The sequence below is a fragment of the Eumetopias jubatus genome, unplaced genomic scaffold (assembly GCF_037043125.1).
Source record: "Eumetopias jubatus isolate StellerSeaLion01/CBP00866 unplaced genomic scaffold, mEumJub1_p1.0 scaffold_4, whole genome shotgun sequence".
Lineage (NCBI taxonomy): Eukaryota > Metazoa > Chordata > Mammalia > Carnivora > Otariidae > Eumetopias > Eumetopias jubatus.
In genome coordinates this window covers 136,578,371-136,593,312 of record NW_028274810.1, presented here as the reverse complement: position 1 = coordinate 136,593,312, position 14,942 = coordinate 136,578,371, and the positions used below count along the sequence as shown (strand labels likewise).

At 38.9% G+C, this 14,942-nt stretch overlaps 1 protein-coding gene across 1 annotated transcript in view; it reads left to right on the top strand.

Moving 5' to 3' along the window:
• Positions 1-7,599: 7,599 nt before the first annotated feature.
• Positions 7,600-14,942, top strand: part of PKHD1L1 (PKHD1 like 1) — a 153,672-nt gene continuing 146,329 nt past the window's right edge. The window contains 2 exon segments of the mRNA XM_088023100.1: positions 7,600-7,687; positions 9,566-9,655. Coding sequence (XP_087879226.1) covers positions 7,615-7,687; positions 9,566-9,655 — 163 coding nt within the window. The 5' untranslated portion in view covers positions 7,600-7,614.

Genomic DNA, 14,942 nt, shown 5'->3' with positions numbered 1-14,942 from the left:
ATGCACATGAATATTAATAGCAACTTTATTCACAATTGCCAAAACTTAGAAGGAACCAAGATGTCCTTCAGTAGGTGGATGGATAAATAACCTGGGGTACATCCAGACAATGGAATATTATTCAACACTAGAAAGAAATGAGCTATTTAGTTCATTAGAACTTAAAGGGATACTACTAAGTGAAACTTAAATGCATATTACTAAGTAAAAGAAACCAATCCAGAAAAGCTACATATTGTATGATTCCAAATATGTAATATTCTGGAAAAGGCAAAAGTATGGAGACAGTAAGAAGATCAGGGTTGCCAGAGATTATGGGGAAGGAGGGATGAATAGGAGGAGCACAGAGGATTTTTTGGACAGCAAAACTAGTCTTTTAAAAAAAATTTTTTTTTAAATTCAATTTAATTAACATATAGTGTATTACTACTTTCAGGGGTAGAATTTAGTGATTCATCAGTTGCATATAACACCCAGTGCTCATCACATCAAGTGCTCTCCTTAATGCCCATCACCCAATTACCCCATCCCCCACCCAACCCACCTCCTCTCCAGCAACCCTCAGTCTGTTTCCTAGAGTTAAGAGTCTCTTATGGTTTGCCTCCCTCTTTGTTTTTTTATTTTTCCTTCCCTTCCCCTATGTTCATCTGTTTTGTTTCTTAAATTCCACATATGAGTGAAATCATATGGTATTTGTCTTTCTCTGACTAATTTCACTTAGCATAATACCCCCTAGTTCCACCCACGTCATTGCAAATGGCAAGATTTCATTCTTTTTGATGGCTGAGTAATATTCCATTGTGTGTGCATTTTGTGTGTGTGTGTATTTTTTTTTTACAATTTTATTTATCTATTTATTTGAGAGACAGAGCATGAGCAGGAGGAGAAGCAGAGGGAGAGGGAGAGGCAGACTCCTTGCTGAGTGGGGATCCTGACACGGGGCTCAATCCCAGGACCCCGAGATCATAATCTGAGCTAAAGTCAGATGCTTAACTGACTGAACCACCCAGGCACCCCATGACAGTGATGGCAGGGGGTATATGGGAAGTCTTTGTACCTTCTGCTCTACTTTGTGAACCTAAAACTGCTCTGAAAAATAGTCTATTAAAAAATGACTATACTGTAGCCTTTGTGTCTCATCACATTTAGTACACAACTAATGCACTAGCATCTGAGGCAGGAAGAGTATAGTTATGTTGTTGTGGGTCTAATAATTCCTTTAAGTAGTGATGAACATAAATGATATTTCAAGATCTATCCAACAATTATAATATTATATGAAAATACCTATGATTTCCATTGATATCATGGATCCAACCAACAACACTACTGTGGTTTGTTGTCTATATTAGTAATTGAAGGGAATGCAAAATGCAGCTGTAATTTTTTCCCCATCCAAGTTGATAAGCATCTGCCCCCCTGAGATCTTAGCCACTCTTATGGCTTCAATTCCATCTATACGCTGCTGAATAATTCCACATTTTATTTGTTTACTTAACTTGATGTTTACACTCGGTCTCTAAGAATAGTTAGCGTTTGTTGAGGGCTTACACTATGCTAGGCACTGTTATAAGCATTTTACATTTACTAAGTTATTTACTTCCCAAAAACAACACTATCAGGTAATGTTCTATTCTCATTTTATGTAAAAGGAAACCTGAGGCACAAAGATGTTAAGTAGGGCGCCTGGGTGGCTCAGTTGGTTGGGCGACTGCCTTCGCCTCAGGTCATGATCCTGGAGTCCCGGGATCGAGTCCCACATCGGGCTCCCTGCTCAGCGGGGAGTCTGCTTCTCCCTCTGACCCTCTTCCCTCTCATGCTCTCTATCTCTCATTCTCTCTCTCTCAAATAAATAAATAAAATCTTAAAAAAAAAAAAAAAACAAAGATGTTAAGTAGTTGGTCCAAGGTTTCCCCCTTACTGAGTGGCAGAGTGAAGCATGGAGCCCTGGAAGTCTGCCTCCAAAGCTCGTGCTCTTAGCCTGTAAGCAACCCTTCTAATCAGCACCTCAGACTCAAGTTGGACAAATCAGGCATCTGGATCACCTACCTCAAACTGTACCTCCTCCACGTGTTTGCATATCATAGTAAATGATGCACCATCCACCTAGGCATTAACACCCCAAACCTAAGATATCCTAGATTTCCCTTGCCCCACCACTAACCTATATCCAGGCATCTGCCCATTTCTTAACAATTCCAATACTTCCTTTCTAATTCCATCCTCATCACCTCTAGTCGAGACCACCACAATAGCATCCTAATAAGTCTTGTGTCCATTCCTGTCCCCAATTTAATCCCTTACCAAGAGTGCACTCTTGATGCACTCTTCCAAATCTACTCTTTCCAAGATTCTTCACCAGCACTTAATGGCCTCCACATTTCTAGATGTTGAGGACCAAACTCTTGCAGTTATATTTTACCGCCTCCTTTTTCCTCTTACCCTACATACTCCTTGTCAGCAAATCCTATCAACTTTGTTCTCAAATATACACACAACCTGACCTCTTTGCACTATCAACACTGTTACCATCTGGGTCCAAGATGCCATTATTCTTGCCTGGATTATTTTCATTTATCTCTGAATTGATCTCCCTTCATCTGCTCTTGCCCTAGTGCAACAAAACAGCATCTGGGTGTTTCTTTGAAAACATAAATTTTAGCTTAATATTCTACAGTGGATTCCCATCTCACTCAGAGTCAAATTCATGATCCTGCATGATCGGCCCCTCCTCCCATTACTTCTCTGACTTTGTGTCTTATACCACTCTGGCTTCCCTGCTCCTTACACATCAAATACACTCCCTTATGGCATTGACATTTATTCTAAAATGCCTGGAATGCTCTTCTCCTAGATGTCCACGTGGCTAAGTAATTCCCTTTAGCCTTTAGATCTTTACTGAAAATTCACCTTCTCTGTGACAACTTCCTGGTCCTCCTATTTAAAACTGCGTCACACTCAGTCCCACCTCCCACCCCCACACATATATGATATTCTTCCTTGCTTATTTGTCTCTCTCCAGCATGTATCACTTTCTAACATACTATATATTTCACTCACCTATCTTGTTTACTGACTCTCTCCACTAAGAATGTATGTTCTGTGAGGAAACAGATTAAAAAAGAATTACTGCCCAATTTCTACTGCCTACCATATTGAATACTTGTTGAAGGCATACTAAGAGAACAAACGTATTCCTATAGGTACCTCAATTTGTTCATCATCTCTCACAATTAGGTCTAGATTCAAAATCAGTCTCCCATGCACAGCTCATTTTCCAAGTTAAGTGAATTCACAAGTGAACCCTTTATGCCTTCTAGCTCTGCAAGAGTTCTTACTCTTTATCACTTTCTAATTGCTTTTATTTATTTTTTTAATAAATCGATTCCTTTTTTTAAGATGTTATTTTTTTTATTTGAGAGAGAGGGAGAGAAGGAGAACATGTGCCCACCGGGGGTGGGCAGAGGCAGACTCCCCACCGAGCAGGGAGCCTGACATGGGGCTAGATCCCAGGACCCTGGGATCATGACCAGAGCCAAAGGCAGATGCTTTACCAACTGAGCCACCCAGGTGCCCTTCTAATTGCTTTTAAATTGAAGGATTGACAAATTTATAATCTCTCTCTTTTTTCATCACCAAGGCAAGCAGGACCAGGCAAAATAAAAATGGGGATTCCCTCATTCAAAAATTATTAAGGATTTCACGATGGTGCCAGCAGAGCATTAAACAAAGCATGGGGTCTATGAGACCACACATGTCCATGATGCTGGCCCTAATAGCGGGGTTTTGTTAGAGCTGGACTTTTTTTTTTTTAAACTTACAAAAGCATGGAGTTTAGTGATCAGGAGTTGCCTTTTCATGTCCATGGTCCATGATGAATTTGTATTATAAAGGTTTAAATATTCTAAAGACTAATATTATTTAAATCATTAGTTATGTAAACTACATAATCACTTTTTCTGGTTCCAAGTTGACTTTTTGGTTATACAAATTTCTATCTAGTCATAATTATTTATTGTCACATTCTCCCATCCACTTATGTTAATAATTTAAGGTAAAAAACACCACTGGTGGGATCTTTTGCTAGACATTGACTTATATAAATAAGCACTTGTATTTATTTTTATTTTTTTAAAAGATTTTATTTCTTTATTTGAGAGAGAGAGAGAGAGAGACAGATAGTGACAGAGATAGCAAGAGAGAGCACAAGTGGGGAGGAGAGGGAGAAGCAGGCTCCCGCCGAGCAGGGAGCCTGACATGGGGCCCAATCCCAGCACCCTGGGATCATGACCCAAGCCGAAGGCAGACGCCCAACCGAATGAGCCACCCAGGTGCTCCAAATAAGCACTTTTAAAGGGAGAAATGTTAAAGATGCTCAGTCATTCAAGAGTTGAGTAAAAATCTATATGTGCAAATTATAGTGTTTGGCTTTTTAAGAAATTTAGGCATTATATGACAGGAAAGCCGGCTTTTTGCTGAAATATCAACTTTTTTAAAGCTAATTAGCCAAATGGTCAATTTGCTGAATGATCAATTTGACCAATTTGTCAAATTAAATGAATGTAATTTAACATAACAGCTTGAATGAGTTGGTGAAATATATGGAAAAATTATACACACATTTTTAATATTGACTATCACAATTGGATTATGAATTATATATGGATATGTGTATATTTTATTTTATTTTATTTTATTTTTTTTAAAGATTTTATTTATTTATTTGACAGAGAGAGACACAGCGAGAGAGGGAACACAAGCAGGGGGAGAGGGAGAGGGAGAAGCAGGCTCCCCGCCGAGCAGGGACCCCGATGTGGGGCTCGATCCTAGGACCCTGGGATCATGACCTCAGCCGAAGGCAGACGCTTAACGACTGAGCCACCCAGGCGCCCCGATATGTGTATATTTTATATGTATACTTGTTTCATACTTACATATATACATTTATTCATACATATAGAATTAACTAGTTATATATGCATATTATATGAAACATATAAGTTACATATATAGTTAACTGGTTATAGGAAGACTAGCTATAAAGGAAGTAAAGATATATGAAAGGGACTACTATAATCTGGAAGGGACCATATCGTTAGTATGAATTAAGTAGAAAGATGAGATAGGACAGAGTGCGAATAACCATATTATATACTAAATATTGTATGACATTTTCTGGTTGATATACTCTGAGGATTTGGTAAAAGAATCTTAAAAATATTAAAGGTTTGGCAAAACAGTAATCAACATAAAAAGGTTCCTAATCACTTATTAATATATCCAAAATGTAGAACAGTTTTCCTCTTTGTTATAAATAACATGGATTCCTTCGACAGCAAAGTCTGTCTATTTCAATGGTTCCTGACTAGAAACCACTCCAGTATATGACATGGAACAAAGTTTTTCACCTACTTCTGATTTATTTCATAATACTTTTGAATGACATTTCCTACCTTTTTAATACTAAAACCATTTAAAATGTTTTAGTATTATCTCACCTATTCTTCATACTGTTTTAATTTATAAATTCAAAAGCATCTGAAAAAATCAGAATTTTGAATTAAATTGCACTTAAATTACGTTTTTTATTTTATTTTATTTATTTTACAGAGAGAGAGGGAGGGAGAGAGCAAGCACAAGCAGGCGGAATGGAAGGCAGGGGAGAAGCAGGTTCCCTGTTGAGCAAGGAGCCAGATGTGGGGCTCGATGCCAGGACCCTGGGATCATGACCTGAGCCCAAGGCAGACGCTTAACCGACTGAGCCACCCAGGCACCCCGCACTTAAATTACTTTTTAATGAAATCATCCAAAATTTAATTTAGGCCAACTTAATTTAATCCTAATTTGAAAGCATCAGAAAGAAATAAAAATTAACCAAATAATTCCAATTTTTATTCCCACATTACATTTTATTTTGGTTTTTGATACTGAAATATATACTTCTACACATTTCACAACTAATAACTTGAAGTGAATATTTTTGTTAATGCTGCTAAATAATTCTTTATAAAGTTGCTAATTATTGCAATACAACATTGCAGTCTTTAAATTTAGTAAATTTAGCAAATAGTTAATCAGCAAATTGGCATTCAACTAGCTGATTTTCTGCTAATTGACCTACTTCCAGATAGAGGAGGGAAGGGTGAGTAGAACCTGCAGGAATACCAATTTTCAGGAAGAAGATATAAGAGAAAAAAATGAGATAGAAGTGATTGGAGAGGTAGGAAGAAACCCAAGCCTCTTCAGAGGAATGGAGTTTCAAGAAGGATATTAACAGGGCACCTGGGTGGCTCACTCGGTTAAGCGTCTGCCTTCCTCTCAGGTCATGATCCCAGGGTCCTGGGATTGAGTCCCATATCGGGCTCCCTGCTCTGTGGGGAGCCTGCTTCTCCCTCTCCTCCCCACTTGTGCTCTCTCTCTCACTATCTCTGTCTCTCTCTCAAATGCTAAAAAAAAAAAAAAAAAAAGAAGGATGTTAACAGTGTCACATGCTGCAGAGTTCCAAGAATAAGAAGGTCAGTGGTACCTTGCAGGCACTATTTTCGGTAGGGTGGTGACATGGGCAGTCAATTTGCAGAAAATTATGAGATGAATGAAATTAACCAAATCTAACAACAACAAAAATTAACCCCCAATGAGATAGATATCAACTCTAGAAGAGCAAGGACCTAATTTTATTATTTTAGAGTTCCCTCTTCTGTTTCTTGTCCCTTCCCTCCCAACTAGAGTAATCCGATTTGGTAAATACAAGATGCTGAGTTAAATGTGAATTTCAAATAGCGAATAATTTTTAGTATAAGGATGTCCTAAGCATTGCAAACCCTCACTAGAAGTGTGCTAAATTGGGGACAATGGAGGGGATAAGAGCACTGTCTCTGGAGTCACTGCTTTAGTCCTCACTCTGCACTTAGTTATATGGCCGTGGGTAAGTTAACTCGAACATTCTGTGCCTCAGGCGAACAACTGGGATAATAAGAGTAACCGTAATTAGTAGTAATAGTCCTTTGGGGATTATTGTGAGTTGAAGTCTCTAAAGCATTGGGCGTGGTGTTTGGGACAGGCAGAGAAATCAATACCTATAAGTAGGGTTGTCAATTAAGGGAACAGCACTAATTTATATGAATGTGAAGGGGGAAAATGTGTGGGGTTTGTGTATTGGATGGACTTGCAGGTCCACCTGGGGACAGTTAATAGCCAAAGTATGCAGGCAAATGAAAGTATGTAGCCTAGAATTTTCAAAAAAGGGAGGGGACGGGATCCACGGAAAACCTGCCCACTGATCCCTCTTACCAAAAGGAGTGGAGTCATTACACTTATGGGGACAGCCTTGAGACGTCAGCACCCAGGTTTGAGCGTAGAGGTCTCAGGACCATCTGATGACCACAGACCGGTCGGGGCCGGTTCGGTTCTCCAGGGCTGGGGAGTGTATCTGCGTGAAAATCCCAGAGGTGCAGCGGGACTGCCCGGGGCGGGGCGGGCGTCGGGTGGCGGAGTTCGCCCGCGAGCGTGGGAAGAGGCAGGTGCGCGCGCCAGTCGCGGTCCGCGAGCAGAGCCGGGCACTGGCGGAGGCTGCGAGCGAGCGGCGCGCGCGCACTCTGCGCGACTGACGCGGCGATGGGACACCTGTGGCTCTTGGGAACCTGGGGCCTCTGGGGGCTGCTCCTGTGCGCCGCAGACCCCCGCGCAGGTAACTTAGCCGGGGCGCCAGGGAGGCGAGCAGAAGTCTGTGCAGACGCAACCCCTGCTCCCGGGGTCGCGGGAGAGGAGGGACTGACTGCCTGGCACCAGCCCTGCGCCAAGGCGGAGGGTGCGGCTGCATGGCTATCCTGGGGACCTACCTGGGACCCGGGACCTGCAAGGCAGGCCTAACAGACAGACAGAAGAGAAGAGGGATTGCTCTTAAGACGTAAGAGTTACTGCTTGAATTATGGAACTTCACTGCCCCCACCCACAAGTGACTCAATTGAAAAAGACACTGAAACTTGGCTGGGGGTGGAGGTAGGGGACAAAATCTGAGTCCTCTCTCTTCTCTTCTTGGGTGCCTTTCCCCCAAGGAGGGAGGACAGTGTCCCCCAGTAGGACAGGAATGGTGTCTGTGGCGGGTGTCAGTCCCTTTAAGGGGCAGCTGCCCTCTGCCTTCAAAGTAATACCCAGGAGAGGGTTGGAAGAGACTGATAAGATAGAAACTGGAGTTGTCCGTGGAGATAAGGGAGGATGAACCTGAGATAGGTGGAGAGCAGCACGGTCTTGGAGATAGGATCCAGAGTCCTCGCTGGAGTTTCCTCCTCTTGGCTGTGGGCTGCTCGAAGTTATAAATGTGCCTGAAGCAGGATCAGCCTTGGAACTCTTGGCAAAGTCAGACCCGTAGTACAGAGACATTTGAAGTCCATGCTAAGCTTTTTGCGGGCAGGAATGAACTATATGATTATAATTTTTTAACCTTTTCTCATACATCTATTTCAAACAGTCATTTCTGTAGCGCTTCTTTTTGCGTCCACTTCAATTTTTCCACCTACTTTGAGAATTGTTACTGATTCTAACAGTTACCAAATTTGTACAGCTGAAGCAGAAAACGAACCCTTTTAGCCACTGTGTATCTTTGAGTTGTCAGAGAAGCAGCTTGCTCACTCCTGTGTTTTGGATAGGCTCCTCCCTCTTTCTAGAACTCTCTCTCTCCCATAGTTGGTCCAATCCAGCTATTCATATTTGCCCTCCAAGATGCAGCAGGGACACCCCTTCTTTCAAGAAGCTAGTAGGACCCGGGCAGTGTGGATGAAATGCCCTTTCTTGGTCACCCATGACCCCTGTGCTCTCTTGTCACTCCATACTGTCTAAGCTAAGCTTTTGGAAAGTTGAGACTGTTACCACATTTTTATATCCCCAGGACCCATACACCGTTCGTTGAATGAATTAGTGACCATTAGAGTAAGAACTTACTCAGGAGGCTAAAAAGATCCCAGAAATTATCTTTCCTGAAGTCTTACCCTGTCACAGAAAACAATTTCTTCTTAAAACACACCATTAGCTTTTGTACCTGGACTATTCTTTTCCTTTTCATTTATTCTTTGCATTTCTTATGTGCTTTTATAATGAATGACTTATTTCTCCAGCATTGTCTGCTGCTGTGTGGGCTGCTAACTGTAGTTACAGATCTGCAGGAGGCCCACATCGGGCTCCCTGCTCAGCGGGAAGCCTGCTTCAAGCCTGCTTCTCCCTCTCCCACTCCCCCTGCTTGTGTTCCTGCTCTTGCTGTGTCTCTCTGTCAAATAAATAAATAAAATCTTTATAAAAAAAAAAGAAAATGATCATGGATTATTCCTGCCCTTTGTGGCACCTAAGGTAGTGCTTTGCCTAAAGCCAATGAGCATTAATTAAGTTAATGATTTATTTCCCTGTCAAGTCACTGGTTAGTAGTAGAACCACAAATAAAATACGGTGTATTTACTTTCAGTCCTATAACCTTCATGATGTTTTTCTTACAACATGGTAAGATGTGGTACCAAATTTGATGCTTGAATTGAAGTACTTGATGCTTTTACCTTTACTGTGTTTTAATATCTTACAGATGGCTCTAAAATAATTCCCAAAGTCACAGAAATAATACCTAAATATGGCAGCATAAATGGAGCGACAAGGCTGACTATCAAAGGAGAAGGTACGGTTGCCTTTTTTTTTTGGCCAACGTTGAGGTATCTTAAAGACTATTTCACATTTAGACATTTATGGTTTAAAAAAAATCCACAAGAGTTATTTCTCCGTCTGGCCAGAGTAGTAAACTCTACCCCTTTGACAGCTAACAGAGTCCCCAAGAGTCTCTACCATCTGAATTCTTATTATAATTACTTGCTTAATTTAACTCCCAAGATCTGGATTATAATGACTGAACTGAAAGAAATGTCTTTAACCCAACTTTGCAATTATTTGCTTTGTTCTTCATGGGTCTAATAACATTTAATTTATCTTTATATGAAATATAACATTTGGGGGGCCTTGGAGGTAGAATGTTTAATAAGAGGAAGTGATGGAGAAATAGAATGTTAATGAAGGCAGAAAGGCAATTGAAAACAAAACTTTGGATCCCTTCTCCTGCCACACAGTCCTTATCAAATGCTTCATCAAAGCATGGGTTATGTATGACTCTTTCTCCTTGCCTGGTCTTGGGAGGAAACATAGTAGGCAAGCAGTGAATTTATTTAATGAGCAGCTCTTCCTAAGATTAAATAGAAATATGTGGTTCTTTTAGCCCGAAGTTCTTTACAATCTAAATAATAGTATTCAGCTTATGAATTTTTGAAGGATAGGAAAGAAAAAAAATTTAAATACAAAAACTATTATTTAGTCTATAAAATCAAAAGAGAAATGAGGTTTTTGGAGTTAGAATTGACAGAGCAAGATATTTACGTATTCTGTCAGATATATAGAAATGTCTTTCAATACTTCCAAGTAACATTTCTGCTGAATGCAATCTCTCAGTGATACACTTAAAATGGTTTATGCCTCTAAATTGTGAAGAATATATTTTGGATTAAAGTTTGGTTCTTTTTGTTGTTGTTTAGAGTTAAACACCCAAAGGCAATGTATTTGTTAAAGACTATTTTAAAAGTGTCTTTATCCATAGTTTCCTTGTATTGTAAATTGCTGTTAAGATAGTGTGCTTGAAAGCTATTAGGTTTTTATTTTTATTTTTTTTTATTTTTTTATTTTTTTAAAGATTTATTTATTTATTTGAGAGAGCGAGAATGAGAGAGAGAGAGAGAGAGAGAGAGAGAGAGAGAGAGAACATGAGAGGGGGGAGGGTCAGAGGGAGAAGCAGGCTCCAGGGAGCCTGATGTGGGACTCGATCCCAGGACTCCGGGATCATGACCTGAGCCGAAGGCAGTCGCTTAACCAACTGAGCCACCCAGGCGCCCGAAAGCTGTTAGGTTTTTAACAGAGATTTAAAAGCCTTGAGGGAAAGGCCCAGATTAAAAGAAAGCAAAACAATACAACCACTCAGCTGTTTCTTTCTGCCTGGAGACCTTAACTCTTTCTGATCCAGGAGCCAAGGAGTTTAAGTACATAGACCCAGATGGCCCTTAGTTATAAATACGAAACAAAGCATTCTATTCTCAAGGCATTTTGGAAGAACATCTTTATGAATTTAGCTCTAACCTTTGCTCTTTCATGGACTTTCTGAGTCACAATATATCCTTGTCACTGGTGTCATGGTGAATTTCTAGTGTTCTCATCTGTCTCAATTTCTGAAGGCTCTTGACAGAGAATCATACAACAGTTAAATCCTATTGGAATGGCAGATACGTGCATATCCCCAGCCTGATTTGTCTTACCACTTCTTGCCTTAGCCACACATTGTAGGTGACTAAAAATGTGTTAGTACGTGTCTTTCTCAAAGGCTGAGTCTAAATACTATTTTATATAGGTTTTCAGGGCCCATGATATTTACAGAATGTGTATAGAACAATGTAATTAATTTACAAAACACACTAGACCTCCAAAGCTGCATGAATGTGCTACTTGAACAAAATTTATTTGGAGGAACTACATTCATATAATACATCAGTGCTGTCTCGGACCCACACTTCATGTTTAGAATTGCATGCAGAGCTAATTTATTAATCACACAAGAAAATTTTCTAAATGGAATTGTAACTACCAGATGATTACTTAAATAGTGGTCCCAATACAACTATAAAAAATGTTTTATTTTTGTAAAAGTCATGATGTAAAAATTAAATGTTCTAGAAATGTTTGACTTAGAAAGTGAGTTCTCTGAGATTCCACCCTCTGGAAAGATCTTTTAATATTTTGGTGTATTCACGTGACTTTTGGCCATTTCCACACATCATATTCACTTTTACAGGCAAAAATTTGCTACTGTGTCACTTTGTTTTAAAGGCTGTGCTTCAGGAGCCAAAGCCATAATTTTACAGTTATGATCCCCAAGTTAAAGTGTTTTGAGCACTTTATTTCCACAATCGTGGAAATGATTGTGTCTCCATCTAAGAGGATTGATTTAATGAGGAGTGTTATATCATTTTGATTATTAGTTCTGGAGTGTTTCTTACTTTATACCTGTATTTCTCAATTGTCTTTCTAATAGTTCCCTTTACTTAAAAAAAAATAAGATGGAAGGAGTAGTATTTTACTTTTAGCTTTTTTTTCCTAGATATTTCCCTATTGCATATGTTTTTGTCTAACTGAAGTGTTGAATGATATATTTTTTTATAATGTTATGGAAAACACAGGGACTTTGGTCCAGTCTGACTGGGTTTCAGTTCCATCTTTGCCCTTCCCACTCTGTGACTGGGGCAGGTGACTCCCCTAAGCCTCGGCTTCCTCATCAGTGAAGAGGGATATTAATTCCTACCTGTTGGGGCTATTGTGACTCTTGAAAAGGGTGATGTATCTAAGGTACCCATAGATATTATCTGTTCCATAAATTAGAGCTATTTTATTTTTATTATTTTGCTTTATTATTATCATTTTTTTTGTATTTATGTTATAGGTTTTGTTTCATTCTTTAGGAATCACCCTTCATCACACTGTACTTTTCTTTCTCATTGTTTTTAATGTTACAACTTTTTGAGTAGGTTTATACTCTCTCACCCTGCATTTTTTTAACTAGAGAAATTCAAACAGCCTGCATGGTACATGGCAACTGCTGGCTTCAATGACACCGCATTTTCCATGATAGCAGCACAGGCTGCTATCAGGAGAACCAGGTTTGTGTGCCTGGCAAGTCTTGTCTCCAGTTTTTATGCAAAAGAAAAAAATACATCAACATGCCAGGAATTTCCATCTGAAGCCTCAACCTTTTCTGTATCCAGGGTACACCCAACCCTTCCTGTAATCTTTGTGCTTTGGAGTACTTCCAGAGGTATCTTCTTTATACCCAATTTTTAATTTAGAATTATACGGTTTTTTTGGAATTCTTTTTAGAGATGATTCCTTTGTATTGCTTTTTAACTCTTTGGAATTAGCTAAAAAATTGGAAGTATTTCTATAGTTTTTTAAGCAATATTTGTAATGAGAATATTTACAAATCTTATTGATTTGGCTCATGTTTTTACTTCTGGGAGATAGGTCTATATATATATATGACATAAATATGTAAAAAATATATATGACATACATATATGGCATTAAATATATGTATGTGACATTTAAGTATATATATGACATTAAAACAACTCCTAAGCAAAAAACAATATCATCTTTTGTTGGTTTTGTTTTTTACAATTGTATTTGTCTCAGGAATGCTGAAGAACAGATCTGTGTTGCCGTACCAATTTTGTGACATGTGCCTAAGAGGAAAATAAATACATGTATCACATCCTGAGCCATCCCACAAGTAAAACTTTCCATACTTTAGTTAGTTGCCAACAGCCCTTCTGTGTATTTCAAACTCAACGTGAACGCCAAAGATAAGCAGAAGTTGGCAAAAGGAAAGAACAGGTTTACAAGTAACTTGCTTTTCTGTGTTTTCCTGTATCTTTTCGAAATTCCATTTTAGCAGTAACTGCTGTCCTAGAACCAAAACTTCAGATTCAATGCAAATATCTTTCACATGTTAAATTTGATGCTTATATTTGTACTTTAGCCTATATTGGATGAGTTCTGTTTGGTTATGGTTTGAGCTTAGAGGAAGAAGTGGTGTTTATTAAAATCCCTACCTTTTGTTGAGTTTCTGCTTACTTCTTCTACCTATAAAGGATAGGAGAAGAGCTAAGAACCTAGGATCTGGAGGAAGTTACATATGGTAATGGCTAATAGCTTTATAATGTATGTTTTTGAATATTGTTTTTCTCCGAATTATCACAGGTGCCAGGTTGACATCTACAACCCAGATTTGAATCCTAGCCACCCACTTATTTCTGTTATTTATCAAAAGGGATATTAACACTGAACTTAAATGTCAGGATTTTTGTGACCAATAAAAAAGCAAATATCAACCGAGCTCTTAACATATGAGCCAAGCACCATGTTATGCAATATAATAATCCTCATTCGTCTTCCTAACAATCCAATAAGTAGGTGATTATGGTCATTTTCTTTTTTTTAAATATTTTATTTATTTATTTGAGAGAGAGAGAGTGAGAGAGAGCACAAGCAGGGGGAGTGCCAGAGAGAGAAGCAGACTTTCTGCTGAGCAAGGACTCTTTCCCAGGACCCTGGAATCATGACCTGAGCTGAAGGCAGATGCTCAACCGACTGAGCCACCCAGGTGCCCCTACTCATTTTTCTGATGAGAAGACTAGGAATGAGAGAGTTCATATCTAAAATTTGAAGGCCCAAAGTCATACAATAAGGACATGCCGGAGTGGGATTCGAATCCAGGACGTTAGGGTTCCTTTAAAGAGCACCATCCCAAACAAGCAGCTTTACTAGAGCTAGAGTTTTAGGGGCTTTGGCATTTGATGAACATCTGGCACAGTGAAGTCCTTAAACTAGGCAATATTTATGTTTTTAATGGACCTTTTTAGAATGCTGAAAATGTTCAATAATTAAAAAGCAATCACACCACAATTCAGCCACTTCAACTATTAAAGGTTATTTAATGTGAACACATAAGGTAGTAGTGATTTTTTTCTGAAACATACTGCGAAACTTCTTGACAATTGAAAGTCAATACCTAATATTATTTATTTTTTCTAACATAAGTAAAAGAAATATATATATATGTATATATATATATATCTATACACATAGAATTTAGAGTTAAAGCTACATCTTTCCTGGCTTACTAATTTTATTATTGTACTGTGGAACAATATGCACTGTAGGTAATTAAGTTCTGAAATTCAAATAGCTTATAAATTTACATTAATGACATGGATGCAAAGGGAAAAAGTTTTCATAATTTCAAAAGTATTGTTAGTCATCAGTTTGGCAATAGTGGTGTTTTAATGTTAAGCACTTGCAATATTTAGAGAAAAGTAATA